Source organism: Durio zibethinus, chromosome 11, assembly GCF_047325235.1.
Source record: "Durio zibethinus cultivar Kanyao isolate XHJ-2024 chromosome 11, ASM4732523v1, whole genome shotgun sequence".
In the NCBI taxonomy this organism is placed as follows: Eukaryota; Viridiplantae; Streptophyta; class Magnoliopsida; order Malvales; family Malvaceae; genus Durio; species Durio zibethinus.
In genome coordinates this window covers 1,431,366-1,443,550 of record NC_143172.1, presented here as the reverse complement: position 1 = coordinate 1,443,550, position 12,185 = coordinate 1,431,366, and the positions used below count along the sequence as shown (strand labels likewise).

General features: G+C 32.0%; 1 protein-coding gene and 2 pseudogenes across 3 annotated transcripts; 2 read left to right on the top strand and 1 right to left on the bottom strand.

Annotated features, from left to right (window-relative positions):
* The first annotated feature begins 4,340 nt into the window (after window positions 1–4,340).
* Window positions 4,341–5,238, top strand: LOC111289894 (putative invertase inhibitor pseudogene; annotated as a pseudogene). Its single transcript, XR_016346118.1, has one exon. The product of XR_016346118.1 is annotated as a putative invertase inhibitor pseudogene (transcript).
* An 810-nt stretch (window positions 5,239–6,048) lies between these two features.
* LOC111291058 (putative invertase inhibitor) lies at window positions 6,049–7,218 on the top strand. Its single transcript, XM_022882606.2, has one exon. It carries the CDS (start codon window positions 6,152–6,154, stop codon window positions 6,809–6,811), a length of 660 nt encoding a protein of 219 aa, XP_022738341.2. The 5' UTR covers window positions 6,049–6,151; the 3' UTR covers window positions 6,812–7,218.
* Window positions 7,219–7,303: 85 nt separating this feature from the next.
* On the bottom strand, window positions 7,304–9,937 carry LOC111291113 (nuclear intron maturase 2, mitochondrial pseudogene; annotated as a pseudogene). Its single transcript, XR_016346117.1, has one exon. The product of XR_016346117.1 is annotated as a nuclear intron maturase 2, mitochondrial pseudogene (transcript).
* Window positions 9,938–12,185: the final 2,248 nt, after the last annotated feature.

The window sequence follows — 12,185 nt, the reverse complement described above, 5'->3', positions numbered from 1 at the left end:
AAATTTAATTATAATATAATACAAAGTCAACCACAAATTACCATAATTTTTTACATTAAATTACCACTTAACTGAAAAAAAAGAAAGAATAATATTACCTTAAATTTTTATCAATAATTACATGATTTATAAAATATGAAATTCTTAATTTATTCTGATAGTGTTAATTATAAAAATAAAAAATAAAACCTCAATTATAACAAAAATAAACTTTTAGGTTATGTAATTCGGTCATTATGGAAGCAACCGACATGGCTAACAATTCACTTCCCAAGTACTGATTAATGTCCCAAATTTTGCTGGAATATACGTTTATTATAAGTACTTTCCATAGCATTTTGTTTCATCAATGGGTTATATATATGATTAGTATTTTGATGGGTACAACCATGGGATAAAGACACGTAGTAATAAAGGAGACACTTGTGCCATTGCTAGGGTAGTGATGTGTCTTTGCTGTGGTTGGTTACAGCTTTCCATGACTAAACAAGTCTGTTTTTCTGTTAGAGTTATCTGATAATTAAAGATAATTACGATTCGGATAAGATTTTTTTAGATAATATATAATATTATATAATTTTTAAAATATACTCTTAATTTGAATTTAATTTTTTGAAATTAATTTAAATTTAAATTTATTAAATTGATTTAATTAATCAATTTTCAAAATTTATTATTTTATTATTTTTATATATTATTTTAATATCAATTTTAATATATTTAAATAGATTCATATAAAATAATTATTTTATTTTTGAAAAATTTTAAAAATATATAAAAATTAATAAAAATATATAATTTAATTCAATTTAAATTTTCATATTTCAAAATTTTGATTTATATATTTAATATTTGATTTTAATTCAAATTAAATAAAAAATCTAATTTGAATTGAATTAAATATTATAATTTTAAATTAATTTTTTATTTTTCGATTTTTTTTCTTTCACTATCATTAATAAATTGAGTTTTTTTTTTTTTTAAATTTATGTTTTGATATTGGGTGAACATTGGGGGATGGACATGCAAAACCACGAAGGTAGAAGAAGATTCAAAGATTGGACGGGCTCTGAAAGCGTGAACGACAAAGGTGACGACTCACGAGTCTAATGACCCTGGGTCCTTCTTCCTTTCTCATGAGTCAGAGGGTAGCCATCCGCTTGGACCTATTGGATGCTGGCCCTTCGTCTCTGCCCATGGAACAAACATTAAAGGCTTGAAATAAATCTAGTCATATGAACCAGTCTCATAGACATCCGAGTGAAATAAAATTTAAATAACAATAAAAAATATTTTTAATTATTTTAAAATGTAAAAGAAAGAAAAAAATGAAATAAATATTCGTACAATTTTTTTTTTTTGCATATACAGAATTTTATAATGAAGAAGAAATTAAAAAATTGAATTTTAAAATTGGATTCTCTCTCTATTTCGAAGAAAAAGTAAATTATGATTTTAATTTTATTAATATTCATTTTTTAGTTTATAATTTATATTTTATTTATTCTCTAATTAAATTACTATCATTTAACTCGTGATACCAATTCAACTAATGTTATATAAAATTTTAGTTTTTATATAAATTTTTAAAATAAATAATCATTTGAAATCTCAATTAGATTGAAATTCCAAAAATAGTGAATGGGGAGGTATGGCATGTGTATGCCGTTTCCACTTAGTCAAAATAATGGGATGAAAATTGCATATGCCATGTTTTGTAAAGGTCAAGGTCCTAGCACCGTGCAAGCAAATGCAACCTATAGTTGTCATAGTGTGCTAAACTGAAACAAATTTTCAGTTATTTTTCTTCCCCAAAATTATTATAATTCCAGCTGAGATCATTCAATGCACCAACCCTAATGTTAATTTATGGCTAAAATACTAAAAAAATTCATGAACTTTATCATATTATTTAAATAAGCTCTTATACTTTTATATTTAAATAAGTCTTCATTTTTTATTTGTATCAAAGTAAGCACTTAATTTAAACAAAATATTAATTTATGTTAAAAGTTTATTTACATACAATTTAAAAATTAAAAACTTATTTGAATATAAATTAAAGTTTAAAAATTTATTTGGATGCAAAGTAAATGTTAAAGATATATTTTAATGTAATAAAAATATAAAGATTTATCTAAATAAATCGATAAAATTAAAAAAAAATTTATTATTTTAATCTTAATTTATATAGTCCAAGAATGACATAAGAAGAAGTACTATGCATTCATTCAATAAAAACAAATTTGGAGTTTAATCTAAATGATTCATCTACTTATAAGATTGAAGTTCAATTCCAACTTTCATAATTCCTCTTCTCTTACATCCATGGATTTCGACCTCCTTTTTATTAAAAAAAATCGTATGTAGAATATTTTTACGAAGTCACGACTCATATGTAGGGCTAAAGAAACCCTAATTCCCTCTCTCTACGTATTGAAGGAGCACACAAAAAAACTTTGCAGGCAAAATGATTCACAAAGTCAACGCCAAGATATGTAACAATTTTTATATATGAACAATCTTTAACTCTTTTTTTTTTTTTTTTTGCTTTTTGGGTGTATCTGAAAAGAAAATCATTTATTGAAAAAGAGGTAGTATATGGATTTAGAAAAAAAAAAAGATAGAATTTAAAAAACATGAAGATAATGATGAAATGATATGAAAAACCCTAGAACTTGATAAAATCGATCCCACATATGCATGCCAAAGGGGATACTAAAGGCAGCTTCATGTCTTTTATGTGTTCTTTTTTCCCCCTCAAATTAAGTGAAGAATAATGGAAAGGATGTAACCCCAGCTAAGCTAACTAATTGTACGGGAATAGGAGAGTTTTCACATGAAGGAGGATTTAGAATTAATCCCCATTTTATCAAAATAAAGCCTTAATCCCTCTGTGCCACTCACATGTTGGGTTTGTTGGCCTTATGTTCTTCTAAAAGAATTTGGTTTGTATCTCCTTCGTTTTTCTTGTTCTTTGCACTTCGACTTGTATATGTATATGGTATATGTATTCATTTTTTTTTCAACAATAACAAGGTTTTGTTGGAGAAGTTTTGATTATTAAAACTAGTTAACATGGTTAACTTTAGGGGCCATTATTAGAAATTCAATCATAAGTAACTGAAAAAGAATACTAAATTCATTATTATTTATGAAAATTTGAATTCACTTATATTAATATAAAATTAATTTATTTTTTTATCCTTTTATAATTTTTTTTATATTTTTAATTTGTTTAATCCAACCATTCTATTTTATACTCTATTCGTATGGATCACGCATCAAATTTCGAGTCCACTAAAATTTTTTACATATTTGTTTGATATAACAAATATATATATGAAAAAGACAGTGTTCTCAATTGACATGATAAAAATTTTACATGCATGATAGATATAATTATGTTGTTAAATCATAAGATCAATTTGTTAAAATATTAATTGTTCATGAAGTTATTAAAAAATATAAAATTAAATAATTTTACTATCCTTTTTCATTATTTATTTATAGAATTTAGATTTATTTGTTTTATTTTGTTAATGCATTTGATATAGATGAACAGACTATGGATAAACTATAAATAGGGATTAAATTATATAATTAAGATGCTAATATTTATAACATGGAACATAAAAAAAAGTGTTACAAACTTATAATGAGTGAACACTACTAGAAAATTGATATCATCATATATTCGTTTCCTAAAGTTAATCTACTAATAATTAGTGATTATAACTGTGTACTGCTATTATATATGTTAAAAAGAGCTGTACTGATTAATCACCTGCAAGAAAGTAGATAGTATAACTTGTAAAGAATATTTCTCTTGATTATTCAATTAATGATTAAGTTTGATTATTAAGATATATAAAACTGACCCTAAACTAAATTTAAGAGATTATAGTTTGTATAGAACCTTAATCTTTTGTCTAAAAGAAAAAAAAAAAAAAAGAAGATGCTTAACAAATAGTTAGTTTAAACTATATACATATATTTTTTATATTTGAAATTATCAAGATTTAATTTCATATCATTAAAATTAAAAGTATAGTATTTTATTAATGGATCACGGGATGGTTGGTTATTTTAAACTATCGATGAAAGTAAATTGATTTTTCAAATGATATATGGATTTAGACATGCATACATGTTAAAGCGAAAAAATCCAGCCTGGTTTTTTGTTGGTTAATCAAAAATGCAAAGACCAATCTTTTTTATCAATATGTGTATATATATTCACTTTCTGAAAATGGTCAGCCAAATACAGATGGATTGCTTGCCAAAATAAGCTAAAGATGAAAACGCCCGTCATTCTTCCAAAATTTTACAGAAATCACAACAGAAACGGGCAGTGTAAATGACAGATAGTCCTCGTAAATAAGTTTCCATTGATATCTCATTTCCTCACAAAAGTTTCATTTCAACCTTTCCTTTTCATCAAATTCCATCGGGAAACCAATTACTAGCTACAATAATGAACCAAAAGATGAAGAATTCCTTCCCATTGGACTACACTTTTCTTGCTTTCTTCTTTCTCTTGTTTGTTTCAGTAAGCTCCGATGTCATTCAGGAATCTTGCGGCAAAGCTGCAAAGGGTGACCCCAATATAAACTTCGACTTTTGTGTTGCAAGCCTTGAAGCGAATCCCAAAACCAAAACTGCCACCAGCACTCAAGATTTGGTTCCCATCTCAATTGAGATAGCCATATCTAATGCAAAAAGCATCAGCTCCATTGTTTCCAAGCTTTTGAAGAACAAAAATATTGAAAAGTACACAAGGAGCTGCTTGGAAGCTTGCTCTGAACTTTACTCAGATGTAGGGTCTGATTTACAAAGTGGTGGCCAGGCTTTTAAGGCTAAAGATTATGAAACAGCTAACGTGAAAATAAGCGCTGCCCTGGATGTCCCGGTTACATGTGAAGATGGGTTCAAGGAGAAGCAAGGGTTGGTGTTTCCATTGAAAAAGGAGAACAACAATTTCTTCCAGCTGACAGCAACCCTTCTTGCCTTCATAACCATGGTCCAATAAGGATAATAATACCAACGTTTCTTCGTGGCTTTGTATTTGATGTCACCACACAGTCGGTCGCCCCAATAATTAAGCACAATTTGTCTATCTCTGTGTGAATAATTCATGCTTTTAATGCGATATATATTCCATCTGGATGTAGCAAATTAATTTGCTAACTTGTATATTTTCTTTGGGTACGTACTGAACTTTCCTTGTTTTTCTTCTGTTTCCTGAGTTTCTTAAAGGTGAGGAAATTAATTCAGCCAAAAAAAAAAAGTGAGGAAACCTCCTAAAAATATATTGTTCTTAATTAGAAAACTATTAAACATTACAACTGAGCATCGGCTCAGAATTCAGATAGTACACATGTTGGATCAAAACTCAGCTACTACAACTTAAAAAAAAAAGTCTATAGAGCAAAAAATAATGGTATAATTTTTTTTTATAATTTAATGACATTTAATTAACGATGTTATTTGGTTAAGGTTTTTGTATCTTAGCCATATAAAAAATTGCTGAACTGATGGCCTTAGTGAGTTAAGAATAAGAATGGACCATCTGCTAACAGCCACAGGCACTAAATCTTCAGCCCAACAGTATGCAGAAGGGGGAATGACTCGGCCCATTAAAAATAAAATTTCTCACCACACCAGTATTAGTAAAAATGGAATACTCTCGACAAAATTCATCTCTGTTGCTTCAGTAAAGATCTTTCTTAGGGGCTTTAATTACTGTTTTTGGAAGGTAATAGATCACCCAGGCAAATCTTTGGTAATCTTCTTGGAAGCTTCCTTCACTTGCCACTATAATTATACTTGCAACCAAAAATTACATGATCTTGTATCAGTGGATTGTTTATTTATTTATTTATTTATTTATTTTATTTTTATAAGAAATGGACATGTGATCTTAATCAACTACTATATCTCAAGCTTTTTCATTTTTCTTTCTTTTCCTACCTCAGTGGATGCATTTATGGTTTACCATGTACTACCCTATAAGACCAAAAGAGAAAAGTTCTTAATCAAGAATAATTTATCTCTGGTTTTCTTTTACAAAAACAATCAAATTCTTTCGGTCTAGGAAGCTTCCTTGGTATGAGAAAACTCGTATCATTATAAAAGCTTACATGATTATATGTATATAAAGATTTTGTTGCAAGTTGCAGTAAGATCGATAACAAATTACAATACCAAGAAGAAAAAAATGCAGCATGTCTCTTTCTCATCATTCTGCTGCTTCTTCTTGGTTTTCATCTTCTTTCTGTTCACTCCTAAAGATGAAATCTCTGCAACAACCACGTTGTCTGTTGATGTTATCAACAAAACCTGTAAAACATGCTCGGACAAGTCCAGTGTCTTTAACTACAGCTTCTGCTCGGCATCTCTCCAGGAAATTCCTGTCAGCCACACGACAAACCTTCAAGGTCTAGCAATTGTTGCAATGGAGCTAGCTTTACAAAATGCGACCAACACACTTTCAATCATAAAAGAGTTACTGAACAACAAAAGTTTGGTTCCTTCTTCGGCTTGCTTGCGGGATTGCTCTCTGCTTTACTCTGATGGAGTTGAAACACTGGTGGATACCATTGGAGCATTTTTGACAGGGCAGTATGGAAATGCTGGTGCCTGGATGAGTGTAGTGATGGAAGGAACGACAACATGTGAGGAAGGGTTTCAAGATATGGAAGAAGTGTCTCCATTGACAAAACAGAATTACAGTCTTTTCCAGTTATGTGATGTTGCTTTATGCATCATGAACTTACTTGCTTCGGATGTATATCTTCTTAAATCTTAACTCTTTTCACTTATTGTTTTGATAGAAAAATCGTAACTGCTATGTCTTATTGAACTCACAATTCTAATTTTCCTGTTTCTTGGCTGATTTATGTTGCTAAATGCACATGTTTTGGACTTTTGGCAAATCTTTATGCATGCTTCTATGCTGCCATTATTATGAAGGTCAACATGGGGCCATAATACAGAAAAATTCACAAAATTCAATGCCATGCATACCAGCAGACATAGCCGCATACCAATAATTTTTCCAATAATTCTCCTTGTCCCATGTCTTATGAGAACCTCCCTAAAGCCAAGTATTTTCCCTCACTTCGAGAAAATGGATATTGGAAACGAACAAAATGCAAAAGCAAGAAAGTCTAATCCGTTGAAACCTCCAACTTCATTTTCTGAGAAACTCTTAAAAGATTAAAAGAAAAATTTGATGAAACTGGAAATACTAAGTGGAGATGGAAAATAAGCTTGTCAAAAGACCCAGTACTTGAAGTCATTGAATTGAAAATTCTTCTGAAATTCCAAATTTGATATATATGTCAATATTATACAAGGTAGTTGGAAATCTTTTAAATCTTTATTGAAGCAGCAAATCTGTTTTCATCTGCTTCATTTAACCAATAGAAATTCCACTAACAAAGAAGCTCAAAATTTTTAAGCACTGGTTACAAAATCTGTCTTAAATTTGTGAAGCATGAAGCCCTTCTTCAGATTCTTCCTCCTCCTTGCTATTGGGATCATAGTTCTCACGATTTGAACTCAACAACAACCGATGATCTCCTTCTGTATTACTTCCAGCACTTTTTACCAGGGAAAGCTGATCCATCACAATTGCATTTCTTTTGTAGTTCCACACTAGCATTGATATGTAGTCCTGTGGTGAAACAAGCCCCTGCTCTCCAATGCAACTTCTTTGCTCTTCCAGAGTTTTTGGATCATCAAGCCTTATATATTCAACTAGTGCCTTCTCATGATCTGGCCTCCAATTGCTAGGGAAGGGTGTATAATCAGTCTCAGGAATGAGAGACATCCTGGTATACTGAAGGCCATCAATTGACTCAACAAGTCCCATTCTCAGCAGATTCTGGTACTCAGGTGACTGTCCTTTCCTCTCCTTCAGAGGACGGCTCAAATTTCTTGCACCAATTTTATAAACCTTTGCTCGTGAACGAAGTTTGTACTTTGCAGCATAGAGCTTTGCCAGTGAACCCCTAATAATATAAGAACCAAAATTAACAACTTTTTTCCGATTGTCTGCATATCTATACCACTCAACCATTGTTGACAAGAACTTGTTCATCTGGGCATTGGTGTGAGCTTGAGTAGCATGAAACATTCTAAAACATGGTTGTGGGTCTGGTTCTCTATCACCCTTAAGAAAGTTTAACTTCCTAAATTGCTTGATGCATTGTTTCAAACTAGCTGTGACCGACAAAAGGGTGCCAACACCTTTCTCACTAATAATCTTACCACCAGTAGCTGTGTACCGAAGAGTTGGATACACCACTCTTCGACACAGTACATGGTCAAGAAACATTATACCTTTGGTTATGTGTTCAATTGGGAGGCTCTCATTATCAAGCTTGATCATATATTTCTGATCACAAAACTCAATTAACTGTTTTCTCAGCGTTGCTGCATCTGCCCTTGGTCCACGGATACCGATCAAAATGTGACCTCCATAGCGTATACAGTCCATCTTCCGGGTCTTATCTGGCCCACTTGTTGGCACAAATTCTGGCCAAGATGTGTTCCCCTGTTCCGCTTCCCCTTCAGGACTATTCCATATGACATCACTCTTTGATGGACGATAGAACTCCTTAATCTTACCTTCCATCCACTGGTCCAATTCATCAAGACATATATTAGCTAAAAGGGGACTAATAATCCCACAATGCCCCCATGAAGGAAGTTTCTCTGCCTCCTCTGGAGCAAATCCAAAAAAAGTCTCCAACCAATAAGGATCAGGCTTTGGCTCATCCTCTGCCAACACCTTCTTCTTCTGATACTTCCTCTTTTTCTTTTTCTTCTTTTCCTCCCCATCAACTGGACTAGTTATCACAGGTGTAACTAATGCCAACTTGATTAAATCAATAACCTTCTTATCCCTCACATCCCTCATCAAAGCACTTATCACCAACCCCACCTTCAGTCCATCCAAAATTGCACTTAAATTACCCTTTATATACCATAAATAACCAGCAAAACTTTTCCTAATCACCCTCAACACTGTGTGCGCATTCCTCCCTGGCCTAAAGGAATATGACTTCTGTGAAAACCGAGCCTCATATATAGGCTCGAAAATCATAAACAAAACCTCTTGCACTAACTTATCTTGAAATGGGGCGGGCTGAGTAGTGGTTAAAATGGCCTTAATCTTCCTCTTCGACAAAGATTCATAATCGGTCTTGTCCTTAGGTGATTTTATAAAGAATTCTAACCTGGCACCCCACTTAAACCTATTATCAAGAACAGCATTTCTTAAGGCTAACAAATCTTCCAAAGCAGACCTAGTGATCGAACTACGGGGCATATACGATCCTATTTCATCAGCACAAACTTTCTGATAAGCCAATACCCATAATTCAAATCTACGAAGATAAGAGGTCAAATTGGTGACTATCCTATCAGGTTCTCTAAAATTCTCAATCCACATCTGTGAACAAACTGATACACCATCTTCTTTCATTAGGTTTGCAGGGTCATCGGGATCGGGTACACGCCGGTGCACCGGAGTAAATGAAAGTAAGCGAAACAAAGCAAACCCATTTGCTCTACGCGTAAAGGGATTAACTGGGGAGTAAAAAAGGGTACTTTTGATGGGGATAACATTGGGATTTCTACGAATTTGATAGGTTAAAATGGTGATTCCTCGATGCATTTGTGAATTACGAAACTAAGCTAGTAATTCACGGTCATTTTTCGTAATTAAAGAATTATTGACGAGAAATCATAAGGGCAATTGAAGAAAGTGCAAAAGTGAAACAGGATAATGGAAGTTTGAAAGAACAACTGAAGTGAAAAATGAAAATCATAAGAGAAAGAAGATTTTGAGTTCTTACTTGAAAGAATTGAAGAGCCCTTCAATAAAACCCTTTCTCTTCAGTTGAGGGAGGAGTTGGATTGAGCAAACCCTCACTAAACCCTGTGCTCGTTTTGTTCTGATGTTGCGTACTGCCCCTTGCTTTTGCAATAATTACATTGGTGTCCCCCTCCTTTCTTTGCACTACTAATTTATTGAATATTAATATTTTATGTTTTGTGACAAATAAATGTAAACTTAAAAAGTAGCATTATCGTTTATTATTTTTTTTAATGTGACAAAAAGATGTAATTCAAAAAAAAAGTATTATCACTTTTTTTTATCATTTATAAGAAATTACGTCAATAATAACAAAAAAAATGTAATTATAATTATACCATTTAATATTTTTTAATATAATAAAAATAGTTGAAAATATTTGTTTGATAAATAAATAAATAAATATATTAGATGATTTATGTTTGTGCTGAGCTCCGACGTAAGGTATTCTTGAAAGAACAGAAAATTGAAAGAGAACGATTAGATGCAAAAATATGGAGTATTCTTTACGTTTGTATTTTAATGCACAAGTCAAAATAAATGAGGTAAAAAAAAAGGGTAATGTAAAGGATTAAGAGTAGATGAACTTGCTTTAGTGATGTCTGAGTATTTATATTTATAGATAAAATGTAAGGGGCTAATAGGGGACAATAATGATATGGCTAAACTGATGTGGCACTAAGTATGTTATATCAGATCAGCACAAATATTTAAATTACCCATGGCTATCTATTAAGGCCTTCTAATGAGAAAAAAACTATTATACATTTTTTATCATCAAATGCTTTCGACATTCTATCCTTTCATTGAGTAGTCTAAGTATCAGACCGTTAGGTATGTGGTAAACACATTTCATGCACACTAGACAGATGAAGGAGGATGACATGAAATTTGATCTTTTGTAGCTAAGGTCATCATGAAAGTCAGCATTGAAAGATAATTGGCTTTTAGCTATAGTCTGACTTAATGGGGGGTTCGATTTCATGCGTGTGCTTTGAGCTGAGTACATGGCTAGCTTAAGGGTTGCTAAGTGTTAATTATTCGGGATGATCTAAGATATGATAAGAGTTCATCTAGTCAATGTGGGACTAAAACTTTTTTTTTTGAAAGTTTGAATTTGATCTTTATTTTGAATTTTGATGAAAAACTAGACATCAGTTCATCAGGTTAGTTTGGGCTGAGGGCTCTACTTGGTATGTACTGAAGAGCTATTTGGTCTGGCTTGTTTGACCTTGGGAGCTATCTGGTCTAGTCAGTCTGATGGCATTAAATAAGGAAAGAGGTAACTTAAGTAGAAAAATCTAGAACACGTCTTCCTATCTATGCTCTGACATGTGGTGTAATCTAAACCATTTATCTTATCTAAATTGTGATTATATAAAGGGTCGTTAGGGCCTTCATGTTCAACCTTTTTGCTTTCATTGCTCTTAATCTAACCTAAATTTTCTAACCTCAAAAGCTTTTTAGCCTTATAGTTCTTATTATTTTCATCTATTCTATTTACTTTTTTTAGTATGTACTTTCCATTATGTCTTTTAATTTTAGTTTTGGGGAGGCCAGGAGTTTCAGGGTAGAACCTAAGGGAGGTTAGCTTAAGGAGGACGATGATGACCTAATTTCACCAGTCATTGAAGGTCAAGACTATAAGAGGATGGCCTATTAGTTCAACCCTACGTCTAAGAAAAGGTAACAACAAAATGATGATAATACTTGGGAAAGAAAAAAACGTGTTCTGAGCATAGAGGAGCTATATGCTAAGATAAATTTTGATTTAAAAAATCCACTTTCACATCATTATCTTGTCTCTTAGGTCAATTTATCTTCTTTAGTCGACTTTCATTCATCTTTGGCTGTTCCTCCTGTCAGGATAAATTTTTTTTTTTTTTGCTTTGTCACCCATAAATGCTCTCATTGTCACTTTTATTCCCTCTTGATCAACTCTCATTGAGATTATTTCTTTTCTCGAGGGATCTTCACCTTGCCCTTCTTCTCCTGTGGTTGTAATGCTCTCAGCCACTATTCTATCTCGAAATCATGCTATTGTTCAAAGTCAGAGTCTTCTGGTAGTGAAAATTCAAACGATGAGGAGGGTATTGAGAAAGAATAGGAGGAAGGGGTACCCCAGCTAGGGTAACTGACGAGGAGGAGGAGAATCCCTTAGAGTAGGATGAGTTGGCCGAGGTTTTGATATATACTTTTTATGACTTCGGTATGATATCCAAAGATATGATGAAGGAACTAAAAGGCAAGGCTAATCTTGAAGACTATCCTAACTTATGTTTAGCTCATCACATCC

Excerpts from the sequence above, each read along its gene's own strand:
- LOC111291058 (XM_022882606.2), top strand. The coding sequence starts at position 6,152 with ATGTATATAAAGATTTTGTTGCAAGTTGCAGTAAGATCGATAACAAAT.